The 13,270-nt window shown below is 44.3% G+C and overlaps 1 protein-coding gene across 5 annotated transcripts in view; it reads left to right on the top strand.

Annotated features, from left to right (window-relative positions):
• TLE1 (transducin-like enhancer of split 1 (E(sp1) homolog, Drosophila)) overlaps positions 1 to 13,065 on the top strand; it is an 82,695-nt gene extending 69,630 nt beyond the window's left edge. For all 5 annotated transcript variants that reach the window (XM_008576716.1, XM_008576718.1, XM_008576721.1 and 2 more), the window contains 6 exons: positions 6,110 to 6,359; positions 8,076 to 8,323; positions 9,408 to 9,555; positions 11,171 to 11,321; positions 12,227 to 12,303; positions 12,442 to 13,065. In XM_008576716.1, the coding sequence (XP_008574938.1) occupies positions 6,110 to 6,359; positions 8,076 to 8,323; positions 9,408 to 9,555; positions 11,171 to 11,321; positions 12,227 to 12,303; positions 12,442 to 12,549 (982 nt within the window). In that variant the 3' untranslated portion in view covers positions 12,550 to 13,065. The remainder of the gene's footprint in view (positions 1 to 6,109; positions 6,360 to 8,075; positions 8,324 to 9,407; positions 9,556 to 11,170; positions 11,322 to 12,226; positions 12,304 to 12,441) is intronic.
• The last annotated feature ends 205 nt before the right edge of the window (positions 13,066 to 13,270 follow it).

Here is a 13,270-nt window from a genome sequence, read left to right as displayed (position 1 = left end):
AAACCCCCCCCCCCCCCCCCCCCCCCCCCATCCACCACCTTTATTAGTTTTCAGACTAAGAGTATCCTCCAAAAATAATAAATTGCATTATTCTCATCTGTGAGCCAGGTACCCCCAGCCCTCAAAGTGTCCTGTGCCCAGTCTGTACAGAACCACACTGACAATGCTGACTTGTTGGATGTCGCTCACTGTGTGTAGAGTAGGTGTCTCCATCCTGGTGGCGCCCACGTTATCTCACTTGAAGGGAACATGTCAGAGGAAGTGCTGACATGAAAGCTGAGGTGAAGGTTACGAGCTCCACTTTGTAGTTGGCCTGATCTGGACTGGAATGTTGGCTCTACCACTGCCTAGCTGGGTGGTGGTGGCAGGTTACTCATCCCTTACTTAGGGGTAGTAAACTCTTCCTGTAACATAGTAACCAAAGGTTGGGTATATATTGTGCTTGGCACTTCTCTGGGCGTACTTTCCCATGTGGCTTCATTTACTACACTCCCCAGCAATCATGTTCATAGGCTAAATGTTGTCAAAGCACATTTTTAAAATAAGGAAATGAGGCCCAAATAAGTTAAACGTGGTTTCTGTGTCTTATTGATGTCTAACCTGCAACTGCAGCCTGTCTCCTCACTTCTTATACCTCATTGTTTGGTCATGCTTTGCAATGCCCGGGCACAGGAGTGAGCTTGTTCCTGTGCCCTGTGGCTAATTATGCCAGAACTTGCTTTGGGCAGGTCCTGTATCCACTGGATTTGGCTGACTTGGAGAAAAACCATGGATTTCACTCTGTTACTATATTCATTTTGTGTCTAATTCAGCTCTCTAGGGACTGCTTTTCCCCCTTGGGGAAGCTGATACGGTCTCTTAGTGACATTTGCTGTGACTGCTAGACATTCCTTGGAAAAAGCTGGCTGGCATAACCCAGGTGGTTAGAGGACTGCCCATCTTCTTGTTTTAGCTTATTTTCCTTGCCAGAGCAACCTTTCATGTCTCAATGTATAAGTGATTAGTTAGGAGTAGACTGTGTTTGTTCTGATGCATTGATGGAAAAGCAGCTATATATTGGCTGCTGAAGTCATGACACCTGTCCCTGAAGAACTCTGGAAGAGGAAGACAGAGATGCCCGCAGTGTGATAAATACTATAGTAGGGATTTATAGGAAGAGCTAGGACCCTGGGAAAGAAGTGTTCTGCATGGGGAGGTCGTGGCAGGCAGAAGGAGGGAGAAGGTGCTGTTCTAGGCAGGAGGGAACAGTTCATGCAAAACTTGGAGATGTGACAGCATGTGATATTTTAGGGGACTGACCTGTTTAGAGTTTAGGGTCGCATGAAATGAAACCTGTTGAGACTAAACTGTAAAGAGCCTCATGAGCCCTAAAGAGCTTGAAGACTGAGTGAAGATTTTTGACATGATTGTATTTTTGATACTTGTCAATGCAACAAGAAATGTCACGTCAAGAGTGCCAAGTCCCAGCCGTTGTCTTCAGGGTACGTGGTTCTTCATTACTGTTTACTTGGTTCTGCCACCGCAGTTTCTGTCTATTTCCAGCAAATCAACAACTCTGTAAGCACCTGTTTTCCTTTGGCCACAGAACACAACATAGTTTTATTAACAGGTGCCGGTCTGCAACCCGCTTCCCCGGAACGCAGTCTTGTTTTCCAGTTGGCCACTGCCACGAGGAACCCCAGTGGACACTCTTTCCTTATAGATCCTTCACCTCTGCTGTGTGCCCAGTAAATGAAAAGCCCCTTGCTCTGAACAAGTTTTGATTTCATTCAGTTTTTATTTTTATTTATTTATTTATTTATTTATTTATTTTTTGTCCTGTTTGAGACCGGCCGCACCACGCTCAGCCGGTGAGCGCTATGAGCGCACCAGTCATCCCTACATAGGATCCGAACCCGCGGCGGGAGCGCTGCTGCACTCCCAGCACCGCACTCTCCCGAGTGCGCCACGGGCTCGGCCCTCATTCAGTTTTTAAATCTGTGAAGTCTAGTGGGCTTTATTCTTTTCAATTCTACAACCAGATCTCAGAATCAGAAGCGATCCTGATCCATAGGTGCTTGATTCAAAAAGCTGGGTGGGGGCCAGGGCTCAGCTAAGCGGTATGGCCCCCAACAAGGAGTCCACAGTCCTATCCAAACGTCCTTCTGTCCTCTTTGGACGTCTGTTCAAGTCTTTGCTGAGTGCTGTCTCCCCCACTCTCACCTTTTATGATTTATGAAGTCTATGATTTTCTTTGCCTAGTCGCTGCCCTCGGGCTCCTGACTCCCACCCTGCATCTTCCTCCTGTTCTGCATCCCCTAGCCCTCACATTTGTCTACCGGTCGATTCAACATACTCTCACTTTCCCTTTTTTAAAGTCAGGATGGTTTCACGATACTGTCATTTCCTGAGGACCCACTGCTATGTGTCAAGTGCTGTGTTAAATGTTTTTGCAGCTATTATCTTTTTTAATCCTTACAACAACTTTATATTTCATTATAAGGTGACCTTTATGTTTTGTTATTATTTCTATCTTATGGATCAGGAAACGGATACGTTCTAGGCCACAGACTGGCCGGTTAGTGACACCACAGTCGGTACAGCTGCGAGCCAGCATGCCACAGCTGAGGTCCCCTTAACACCATAGTCAGGGCTCTCGACTTGGTCATGGGCCTGATCTAATGTGTTAATCGGTTCAGAGCCCTCCCCTTGACTTTTGCTTGAATAAATAAATGATCTAAACTTTAAAAATTCACATATGATATACATACAGAAAAGTGCATGAGACATGTATATCTCAGCAACTTTTCATCAAGGGCACCCACCCATGCAGCCAGCCCTTGCCTGGACCGGGAATGGAGCACGACTGTCACCCCAGAACTGTGCCCCTCTTGTGCCTCTTCCAGTCTCCAGAGGTAACCACCACCCTGACGTTCAGTACCACAGGTGAATTTTGCCAGTGTTTGAACTTCTATAAATGTAACCATACCACGTAATATTCTTTTGTATCTGGCCTCACCGTGAATTCAGGCTTGATGGATGTTTCTAAATACTCACTATCTGTTTATAAATCCCCCTTCCTGGTTGGTTTTACTTGTCCTAGTTCCTCAAGCAGTAGAGAAGGTGAGTTTCCTTTTATCTCTTTAAGATTGTCATGATGCACCATCAGTATGGCCTTTTCTTGAAGTTCCTGTTATTCTTGAAGGTGAATAACTAATTCCAGACGGTCTTGTTTGCTCCTCTAGTTTTTTACTTCCTGTTGATCCCTTGTTGAGACCCTGAGCCATTTGTGTGTTCTGGTTTGTTCGTTTGATGAGGCTCTGCAGCACAGCAGGCTGTGCTGGCCTCCTCCACGGCCCCCTGTGACTGATGCATTAACGTCCATAGGGACTTCTCCTGGGACGGATGGATGTTCACAGCTGCTGGCAGCAGTTTGCTGCACTGTGAATCAATTTTAAATTGCCTCAGTATGATGATCGTAGACCTCCTGTGCAGTTTAAAGAAGAGGACACCTGGGAGAGAAGTTGGCATCTTTTAGAGACCAGCACACAGATTTCCTGTCTGTACTTTGTGCGTCTGTATTAATCTGGAACATTTCATTCTATAATAAGCAGGGTTTCAGTTGAAGCAAGATAAAAGTTTCGTTCACCTGAAAAATCTGGGATTGCTGAAAGGGCCCCTGATGGAACCTTGCGTTACCTGTAGGCACCCACGTTGGTTTAGACGCACAAGGATAAACTAACCTGTACATGTGCCATTTCTCTCACAGCACAAAGAGCCTGGAGAAGCAGGTTTTCTCCCCACCTTGACCACCATTCTTACAAAACACGTGCAACTTAGCTATTTAGTTTTATGGAGTCTCACTTGTCATTTCTTCAGTATTACCTGGATATTCGCTTGTGATTTCTTACCCAGAGCCTGGTGCCTGATTCTATGTGATATAACTTAGTACTGGACTTTGTCCTATGAGAATGCTTTGAAGTCCACGATTCTGGTAAAATGTGAACAGACCACAGTTCCGTGTGTCTTATTCAAGGGCAACAAAGTGCTATTTGATTACAGCTCCCTTTGTCATAATGGTGGCGTAGGTCCCTGTTCATCTAACTATAATGTGCATATATATGGACATAATCATGTGGACTTTTGATATATTCCTAAGGACACCAAAGAATTGTCTTGGATAAAAAATTACGAAATTTAGTGGTTTGGTGATATGAGGGCTTTACCCTGTATTGTTTAATATGTATATTTATTTGCCAGAACATTCTGCATGGTTCCCATCATGTGTGCTTGGTTATTCAATTTGAGAGTAACATTCAAGTATTTAGGCCAAATAGACATTTAATATTAGTTATTGGAACTAGTTTTCCGGGAGATAACAGATATCTAAGATTGTGTCCTTTACTAGAGGGGAAGGGAAGTTTAAAAGTCTTTATCAGTTTGGTATTTTGCTTTTAAGGAGGGAAACTGATAGTGTGTTTTATTTTCAAGCTAAAGTATGTGTTTTAAGTGCAGGCTAGTAGAGACCTAATGCCTTGTATTAGTTTTCAATATTGTGCTTGTAAAATTACTTTACAAAATTTGAGTTAGAATTAAAATGAACATTTACGCTCTGTATTAGTACTCCTGGGGTTTACATATGTAAAGGTATTAATGGCTAGTTTCAGAAGGGGCCCAGACTTACCCCAAGGGGTTAGGGGAAGGGAAAGCTGTACACACTCCACTTATTGTTCACTGTGTGGATTTCTAGGTCTCCTAGAGGTGCCTCAGGTAAGAAAGTGAGAGTAGTGTCATCAGAGTGGATGTGCCTAATTCTGTCAGTTGGGATGTGGAGTGAAAATATTAGTACTTTTATTTCTACCTTTCTCTGAAGTGTCGTGTCTTGTGCACGTTTTATAATCATAATATATTAGCTCTTGGAGTTTAAATCCAAGAAAAAATATGCTTTGAATTTTGGTGTGGAAATAGAAGGGTACAATTAGGATTAGGTTTATTTGTATTTAACAGGAAAAGAAAACTTAGCTTAAATAACATAGAAGGTTATTTTTCTCTCCAACAAAGACACTGGCTGTCAGCCCAGGACAGGTATAACTGTCCCATAGTGTCACCTGCATCCTCGCATCCTCTTTCAGTTCTACCCCCCTCAGCAATTGATTTCTATCTTCATTGTCACCTTCTGGCCCAAAAGGGCTGCAGCAGCTCCAATCTTCTTACTTATAGTTCAGGCAGTGGGAAGGAAGGAGCGAAGAGGGCAGGCATATCCCTTTTTTCCCCCCTCTTTTTTAAAATTAATAAGCTATTTATTTTACAACAGTTTTAGATTCATAGCAAAATTGAGCAGAGAGTACAGAGAGTTCCCATAACCCCCCATCCATCCTTTTTTGCAAGTTAGGAACATCCTCAAAGACACCCCACCAGCTTCTGCCTGTGTCTCATTGGGCAGAACAAGGGCACACCTGGCTAAAGGGAAGAAGGGAAGAGGAGTCTTTTAGGTGCGAGCTTTGCTGCCTTAAATACGGTGGGGTTTGTGAGCAGCGTAGGAAAGGGCAGTTGTTGAGCAGTACGCTTAAAATCTGCTACAAAGCTTTTGAGGTAAGAGAATCTCTTCTTTCCTGTTGGTTATGCAAAAGACAGTTTAGGTCCCAGCCTTAAACTTGTGTGTTTGGAAAGCTGTTTTTTGTTTGTTAATGTTGAAATACACTGTTTACTGTGTGTACTATTATGAGTTCTTAAGGGCTTCATCTTAAGCACCAAAAATAATCATTTTAAATTATACTAAGGAATTATACAATTATGCATGGTACACAGAAGGAGGTATTTTATGATAATTTGGAAGCATATTAAGTGTTTTATAACGGTGTTTGAGGGAATGCTTTATAGAATGGATAAGCACAATTTTTAAATCTTAAAAATATGTGTCCTAAATTTCTGTTATTTATATTAAATTTGTTCCATCAGTAAATACTTTAACTTGTACTGATATCGAAAGGAAACTGTAACAAGGGAATCTTTGCTTTTCTTAGTCTTTCTCTTAGAACAGTGCCAGCGTAATGACTGCTTTATGATAAATGTGTTTTCTGTCTTCTCTCCTGTCCTTCTCTCTTCTCTCCAATCATCCCTTCTCCAAAAGTGCATACTCCTTCCACGTCACGGCAGACGGTCAGATGCAGCCTGTCCCCTTCCCCCCTGACGCCCTCATTGGACCTGGAATTCCCAGACACGCTCGCCAGATCAACACACTCAACCACGGGGAGGTGGTGTGTGCGGTGACCATCAGCAACCCCACGAGACATGTGTACACGGGTGGGAAGGGCTGCGTCAAGGTCTGGGACATCAGCCACCCTGGCAATAAGAGTCCTGTCTCTCAGCTCGACTGTCTGGTGAGTGAGCAGGAAGTGGTGCACCAGGGTAATTTCTCCCTGGAGACCCAGTAAGGAAATAGCTGTCCTGGTCTGGGTTTTATTCCCATTACGAGGAGGTGGAAGCCCCTTCTGTTTCCTGTGTCAGCTATTTTGCCCCCCACCCCCAACCCATTTCCTTGAATGTGAAACTTTCATTTGTTGCTGTTGCAGTGGTTAAATCCCAGAGTCGATGGATTTATTTATTTATTTAAAGAAGTATTTTACAGTCGTTTACGGAAGCTATCTGTGTGGGGGTGTCTGTTATAAAGGGGGTTTCCCATTTAATGGACAAAAGCACAGCTAGGCCTGGACTCTGATCCCTGCAGTCCACTCAACTTTTAATTTCCCTGTAGCCTTCAGATCAATATTGAATAGTAAACATTTGATAACATGGCATAAAAAACGTTCTGAACAGCGTCTGTGTTTTTAAGGGAGACCTAGGAGAGCTGGTTTGGTTTTATTTTCTTAACTTCAGGAAGGGGTTAAAAGGATTACAATGCAAAAAATCAGGGTAGCAGTCAGTAAAACAGGAGCGATGCGAATGCTTTCCTTAGGCACGTAAGCCACCCTCCCCCAGAGTCTGAGAATACCATTTTGCATTTTTCAGGGACATAGAACACGCCAGGACATGTTCTGATCTCTAAACTGTAACCCCAGGATTTACAGACCACATACCATCGGCTCTAAGCAGCCTTGAGGCTGCCCTGCCCCTGGGGTGGTGTCTGTCTGCGCTCTGCTACTGCAGATGGTGCCGTTTACCCACTGCCTGCCTGGGAAATTGGGAGGACTCTGGAGAGAATATTTCCAAAAGCAGAATGGCCATGTTTTTGAGACACAAAGACTTCTGGAGGGTAGTTTTTTGCGTATTTTCCCTTTTTTTAATCAGGTAACTTGAAAATATCTTCATTAATGAAACATAGTTTGAAATTCTATAATAGTAGAAGTATCTTGTTTTGAAGTTATGTCCTTCAAGTTTCACTAATACTTGAAAGACAGGCTATTATTAAAGCTTGTAAAAACTTCATCTGTGTCTGTTTGGGTTTAAGTTGGAGGATAACAGTTACTTTTTGGGGGGTTGGGTCATGCGAGGTCTCACCCCCTGTTTTCACATGCGTTGGTTTTGATGGAAAGATGCCTCCTTTTATTGGTGTCTTTGGCCTTTGGATTGGGAAGTCTAATACAGCAGTAGCCGTGTTACAGCTTGAGATTGCAGTTCCATTAAATTCTGAGATAAGAATCCTTCTGACTGTTGCAGACACCATGCAGCATTAGGAAATGTTAAGAGTAATGTAAATGAAAATGTGGACAGTGTGTCTGCAGCTTCCAAATAGTAAAACTGGAGGATGATGAGATAAAAGGTATATAAACTAGCTTCGAAAAGTGGTTTCCTCAGAGAAGTACGTGAACACCTACCTTACACCTAGATAATTTCAGTTCTGTCTGGGAAGCAGGAAATCGGGAACAGTTATCTTAAGCTTTCATTCATGCCCAAGCAGTCCCATGAGCTTGTGTGTTTACTATTTTGAAGGCGATAGTTGCAGTGGAACCCTGATCTTTACTGCAGAACTCTTGCTTTGTTAAGGGTATCCATGAAATACTACTCTTTGATTCAAAAACCAAGACAGCAGTTAGGGCACACGGCACTGTCATTGCTTGGAAATTCATTCTAGCAACTGAACAATGTTTGTTTCACAGAATAGAGATAATTATATCCGTTCCTGTAAATTGCTCCCTGATGGCTGCACTCTCATAGTGGGAGGGGAAGCCAGTACTTTGTCCATTTGGGACCTGGCGGCTCCGACCCCGCGCATCAAGGCAGAGCTGACGTCCTCGGCCCCCGCCTGCTACGCCCTGGCCATCAGCCCCGATTCCAAGGTCTGCTTCTCGTGCTGCAGCGACGGCAACATCGCCGTGTGGGACCTGCACAACCAGACACTGGTGAGGTGAGCAAGGCTGGCTTTCTGTGGGGTTCCCTCCGTGAGTAGCTAGGCCAGGAGGCAAAGGCCTCCTGAACCTCTGCTTCTCTCTGGCTTCTCTTGGCTCCTCCACCTCCTGCCCCTTGGGGATGTAGGTGCTCACACCAGAGATGTTCTAGAAAAGTAAGCACTAAGGAGACATCAGAGGTAAAATTAGCATGTGTTTGCTCTTTTGTTTCATGTTTCATCTTTGTTCATGATGCAGTTTAAGGCCCTCGGCTTATTTGCTGGCCAGGACAGTCACCCCCACACTGCGCAGACCCCAGCCCTGTGGCAGCTTACAGTGACCTCCCCACGGCAAGCCCACCTGTACCTGTGCAACACCTGTTCTCAGCAGAGTTGTCGGCACAAGGCTCCCCTTTAAAGAACCAACCTTGTGCTCAGCCTGGAGGTGGCTGTGGGTCTGCCTCTGACAGCAGTGACCTTTGTCTCTGCCCAGTGCCTCTGAGGGCCAGAGGTGTGTGACCCTTTGTCTCTGGGAGTACAGATTTCCTAATGCAGGGCTCTTTCTAATGCAGAAAGCAAGGTTGAGTAAATACGTGAGCTCATGCTGTGCTGGCACAGAGGGCATCCCGCTGTGTTGATTCACAGAATCCATGCTCACGGGAGCAAGTGCCTGTGGCCCCTGCTTGGGAAGTCGCCACTTCTTTCTCTCACGGATCCAGGCCTTCACAGTTGAAGGGCAGGTCTTTATCCTTCCTTGAGGAGTACATGTGGGATTTTGTGTGTTTATCTTATGTTTTGTTTTAACACTTTTCCAGACCTGGGGGGAATTTTACCTTCCAGACAGATTTGTCAGAGGAGGTAGAGTAGCATAGTTAACTTCGGGGGAGTGGCCTGCAGTGGCATTCCATTTCTTTAACACTTGGATCATGAAAAGAGAATCTGCAGGTGCTGCTTTCTTCCTCTGGGGAAGGTTAGTTTGATCTTGCACATCGGCAGACCCTGACGCGATGACACACACACGCACAGAGTCCAAAACTAACAACACAACAGTGTTTACCTTGAGCTCTGGCAGGAAATCATTATTCAATCTGGTTTGTTTTATCAGGCAATTCCAGGGCCACACAGATGGAGCCAGCTGTATTGACATTTCTAATGATGGCACCAAGCTCTGGACGGGCGGTTTGGACAACACGGTCAGGTCCTGGGACCTGCGGGAAGGGCGGCAGCTGCAGCAGCATGACTTCACCTCACAGGTGACTGGTGGCTTTCACCTGCCCCGGAGTCTACGAGGTGGCCTGGGCGTGTCATCCTTCTCTCTCCTTTCCTACCCCACAACACTAGTATCTAGACAAACAGATCAGGGTTGAATTTGAGATAACTGATTTAAAAAAAACAAACAAACCACAAACACACAAAGAAACCCGGAAACTCTTTGAGTGGCTTTTAAAATCCTCTAGGTTAAGACTTGTTAGCTGTTTTATTTACATGTGAGTGTGTTTAAGGTATTCAGACAGCGAAGAATGTATGGTTTTCCTTCAGTGGCGTTTGATCTGCTGTGCATATTCTCACCAGCTAATGCGGGAATGAAGTTGATTATTTGATTCCCATATAGAGCTTGAGCAACATGCAGGGGTGTCACTAGGAGTGGAAAGCAGTCACAACAGCTCCGCAAGTTAATTCATTTTCCCTGCGTCAGGGAGTTCGACAAAATGCAGAGGTGTCTCAGTAGATGCTCATTGTGTCACTCTCCCCTCAGAATGTGGGGCCGCGGCTGGTAGATTTACAGAGTTCTGAAGTAGGATGAGAACGGCAACTTTGTGGATTGTGAAATGTGTTTAGATGTTGGGTGTCTGAACATAGAATTGTTTGAGAAAGACAGTGCTTGCCATTTTAAGTGCTTTCTGCTGATAGAATTGCTCTTTTATCATTGCTTGATGTTTATTTACTTTTTTTATAATAAAAATAATTTGATTGGGGCCGGCCCGGTGAGCGAAGCGCTACAGTGCGCCGCTTGGAGAGCGCGGCGGCGCTCCCGCCGAGGGTTCGGATCCCACATATAGACCGGTTCCCGCTCACTGGCTGAGCGAGGTGCGGGCGCAACACCGAGGGTTGCGATCCCGTTGCCGGTCCCGGTCCGGTACGGGCGCGACACTGAGGGTTGCGATCCGTTGCCGGAAAACGAAAAAAAAAAAAAAATAATTTGACTAAGAAAAATAGAACAAACAAGGAAAACAACTATATGTACTACTAATATCATGTCCCTATTAACATTTTGTTGAGTTTTTTAGAGTCTTCTCTGTTCTACCCCTTTCCCACTATAAGTAGGATCCTATTTTGGCTTGTCCTTTTTTTTTTTAAAACTTCTTATGGAAATTCTCAAATATACATGAGTACAGAAAATGTTCAAGTGCATGTGGAAGTACAGAGAACTGTATGCTGAACCCCGGGCCCTGTCGTCCACTTTAACACCTGAAGCATATGGCCAGTCTTGTCTGTCTTGTCACCCTCCCCCTCAAACACTAGATTATTTTTACGTAAATCCTAGACATCCTATCTTTTCATCCCTAAGTATTTTAGTGCTGCTAAGATAAGGACTCCTTTAAAACACACACAGGAATACCATTGTTATTAAGAGTAACTCCTTAATTTCATCACATATGATGTGAAGTGTTCGCATTTTTCCAGTTGTTGCATAAGGATCCTTGACACTCATTCGCCTGGGTTGGGTTACTTGTCCTGTAGACTTTCCCACAGTCTGGATTTGTCTGCTTGCTTCCACATTCTTGTTATATACCCCTTTTCTTGCTGTCTTTTCACTTCCTAAGTTCACTGGGTGAAATAATCAGCGAGCCTGTTCCGCCTCTGCAGATCTTCTCCCTGGGGTACTGCCCCACTGGGGAGTGGCTGGCCGTGGGCATGGAGAGCAGCAACGTGGAGGTCCTTCACGTGAACAAGCCGGACAAGTACCAGCTGCACCTCCACGAGAGCTGTGTGCTCTCCCTGAAATTCGCTTATTGTGGTGCGTTCCACGGAGAGGGGACTGGAAGCCGTTGATGGCCTCAATGGAAGATACTTCTGCCAAAAAAAAAAAAAATAGGGTAGAGATTATATCTGGAAAAAATGTTGTTCTCCGAGCAGCTGGATACAACAATTCTGTTGTTTTAATATGTCCCTCAGAGCATAGTAATGTCTGTTTCAGTCTGCTTTGCTAATTTGAGGAAAGTCAGCAGGCGATGAAATTGCCTAATGCAAAGTTTGGATGCATATTTGTTTTTAGTGGGGGTGAGAGGGGGGCAATTAGTTACACTCTGAAGAGGGGTGGGTGGGAATTTATGGAAGAATGGGGCAGAAGCAGTGGGAGGTGTTATGAACTGACCAGGGTGAGGAACCCAGGCTCAGAGAAGGGAGTGTCTATCTGCACCCAGACTCTGACACTGCAGTGAGTGAGGCTAAGCAGGGAAGAAGCTGATGTTGAGCCTGTGCTTATGCACTGCAGAGGTCAGGTCTTTGTTGATGGGAAGGATGGATTGACGGATGGACAAAGAGCTATTAACTTAGTGAGCACATTCTATGGGCCATACAACGTGACAGGTGTTTTACTTAAATTCAACATTGAATCTTTAGTAGTCCCATTTTATCATAAGAAGACTGATTCAGTATTCGAGGGCCTACCGTGTGCTGAATATAACGCTGAGTCATGTATCCAGTGACTAATGAGGCTGACACCTCTTTGATTATAACCAAGATCATGCAGATAATTCACCCAGAAGCCCAGATTTAAAACTTCTGCACGTGTTATAGACCAGCCCTTGTGCGTGTTATTTATGTGTTAACAACGCTCTCTGTTTGATTAAGTCCAAGTTGCTAATAGTATAGGAGGAATTTTAATCTTGCTACAAGTACATATTCTTTTGCTAATTCTAGGTAAATGGTTTGTGAGTACTGGAAAAGATAACCTCCTCAATGCTTGGCGGACCCCGTATGGAGCCAGTATATTCCAGGTAAGTGCATGCTCTTTACCTAGATAATTTGACCACGGTGTCGCCTTTGAAACCAGAAGCAAAGGTGCCTCAGATGGAAGCAGGGCCCTGAGTATCCTTGTTCCACATTAAACACATGCCCGTTGTTTTCTCTTCCAGTCCAAAGAGTCTTCATCAGTGCTTAGCTGTGACATCTCTGTGGATGATAAGTACATAGTCACTGGCTCAGGGGACAAGAAGGCTACAGTCTATGAAGTCATCTACTGAAAACATTATGTGGTTTAACGTTTATAGTTGAATTGGGCCAAAATGTTTTGAATTTGTAGAAATAGAAAAGTTGTAACTTTAAAGGAAAAACAAAACACAGAAACCTGTTTCCAAACCTTGACACAAAACTACTTTTGATTCTACAAAGAGGAAACGACGAGGCTATCCACAGAAGGTCACCTGTCTACCTAGACCAAATGGAGCACAGAAGCCACGTGCACAGAGGGGCCAAGGGGTTTGGCAGGACTGAGGAATGGAAGCTGCTGAGCCACGTTTGAGCCCGTTCTGTTCTTTCTTGGTGATCTGTCGGTCACGCCTTGCCCGAATGTGAGATGACCTTTCTGTTCTTGCAGTTCACCTCACTTCCGTCCTTGTAGAGCAGTGGTGTCTCCAGCGAACTTGTTTCCTGGTTTTGCATCTTGTGAAATGTTTTTTTGTATTTTTGTTGAAGGTTAAACATTTGTATAAATTGTAAATATATTTGGTTTATTACAGTAAAGGCTTTAGTACCAATAAGTGGGTTTTCCTTTTCTTTATTATCTTATCAAACCTTTGGGATCACCAATGTAGGTTTTATAAGCAAAGTCTATACATTTGTAGAGGAAGTGTTAAAATGCACTTTTTATTTTGTAAGTATATTTGGTTGTGGAACCCGACTGCATTAGAACCTAATCTGTCAAGCACTTCAGAGTTGCTGGAAACTCAAGACGAAGAACTGTGA

Source organism: Galeopterus variegatus, unplaced genomic scaffold, assembly GCF_000696425.1.
Source record: "Galeopterus variegatus unplaced genomic scaffold, G_variegatus-3.0.2 Scaffold1391, whole genome shotgun sequence".
In the NCBI taxonomy this organism is placed as follows: domain Eukaryota; kingdom Metazoa; phylum Chordata; class Mammalia; order Dermoptera; family Cynocephalidae; genus Galeopterus; species Galeopterus variegatus.
Note: the sequence above shows the minus strand (reverse complement) of the source record. Positions and strands in the feature narration are given on the sequence as shown.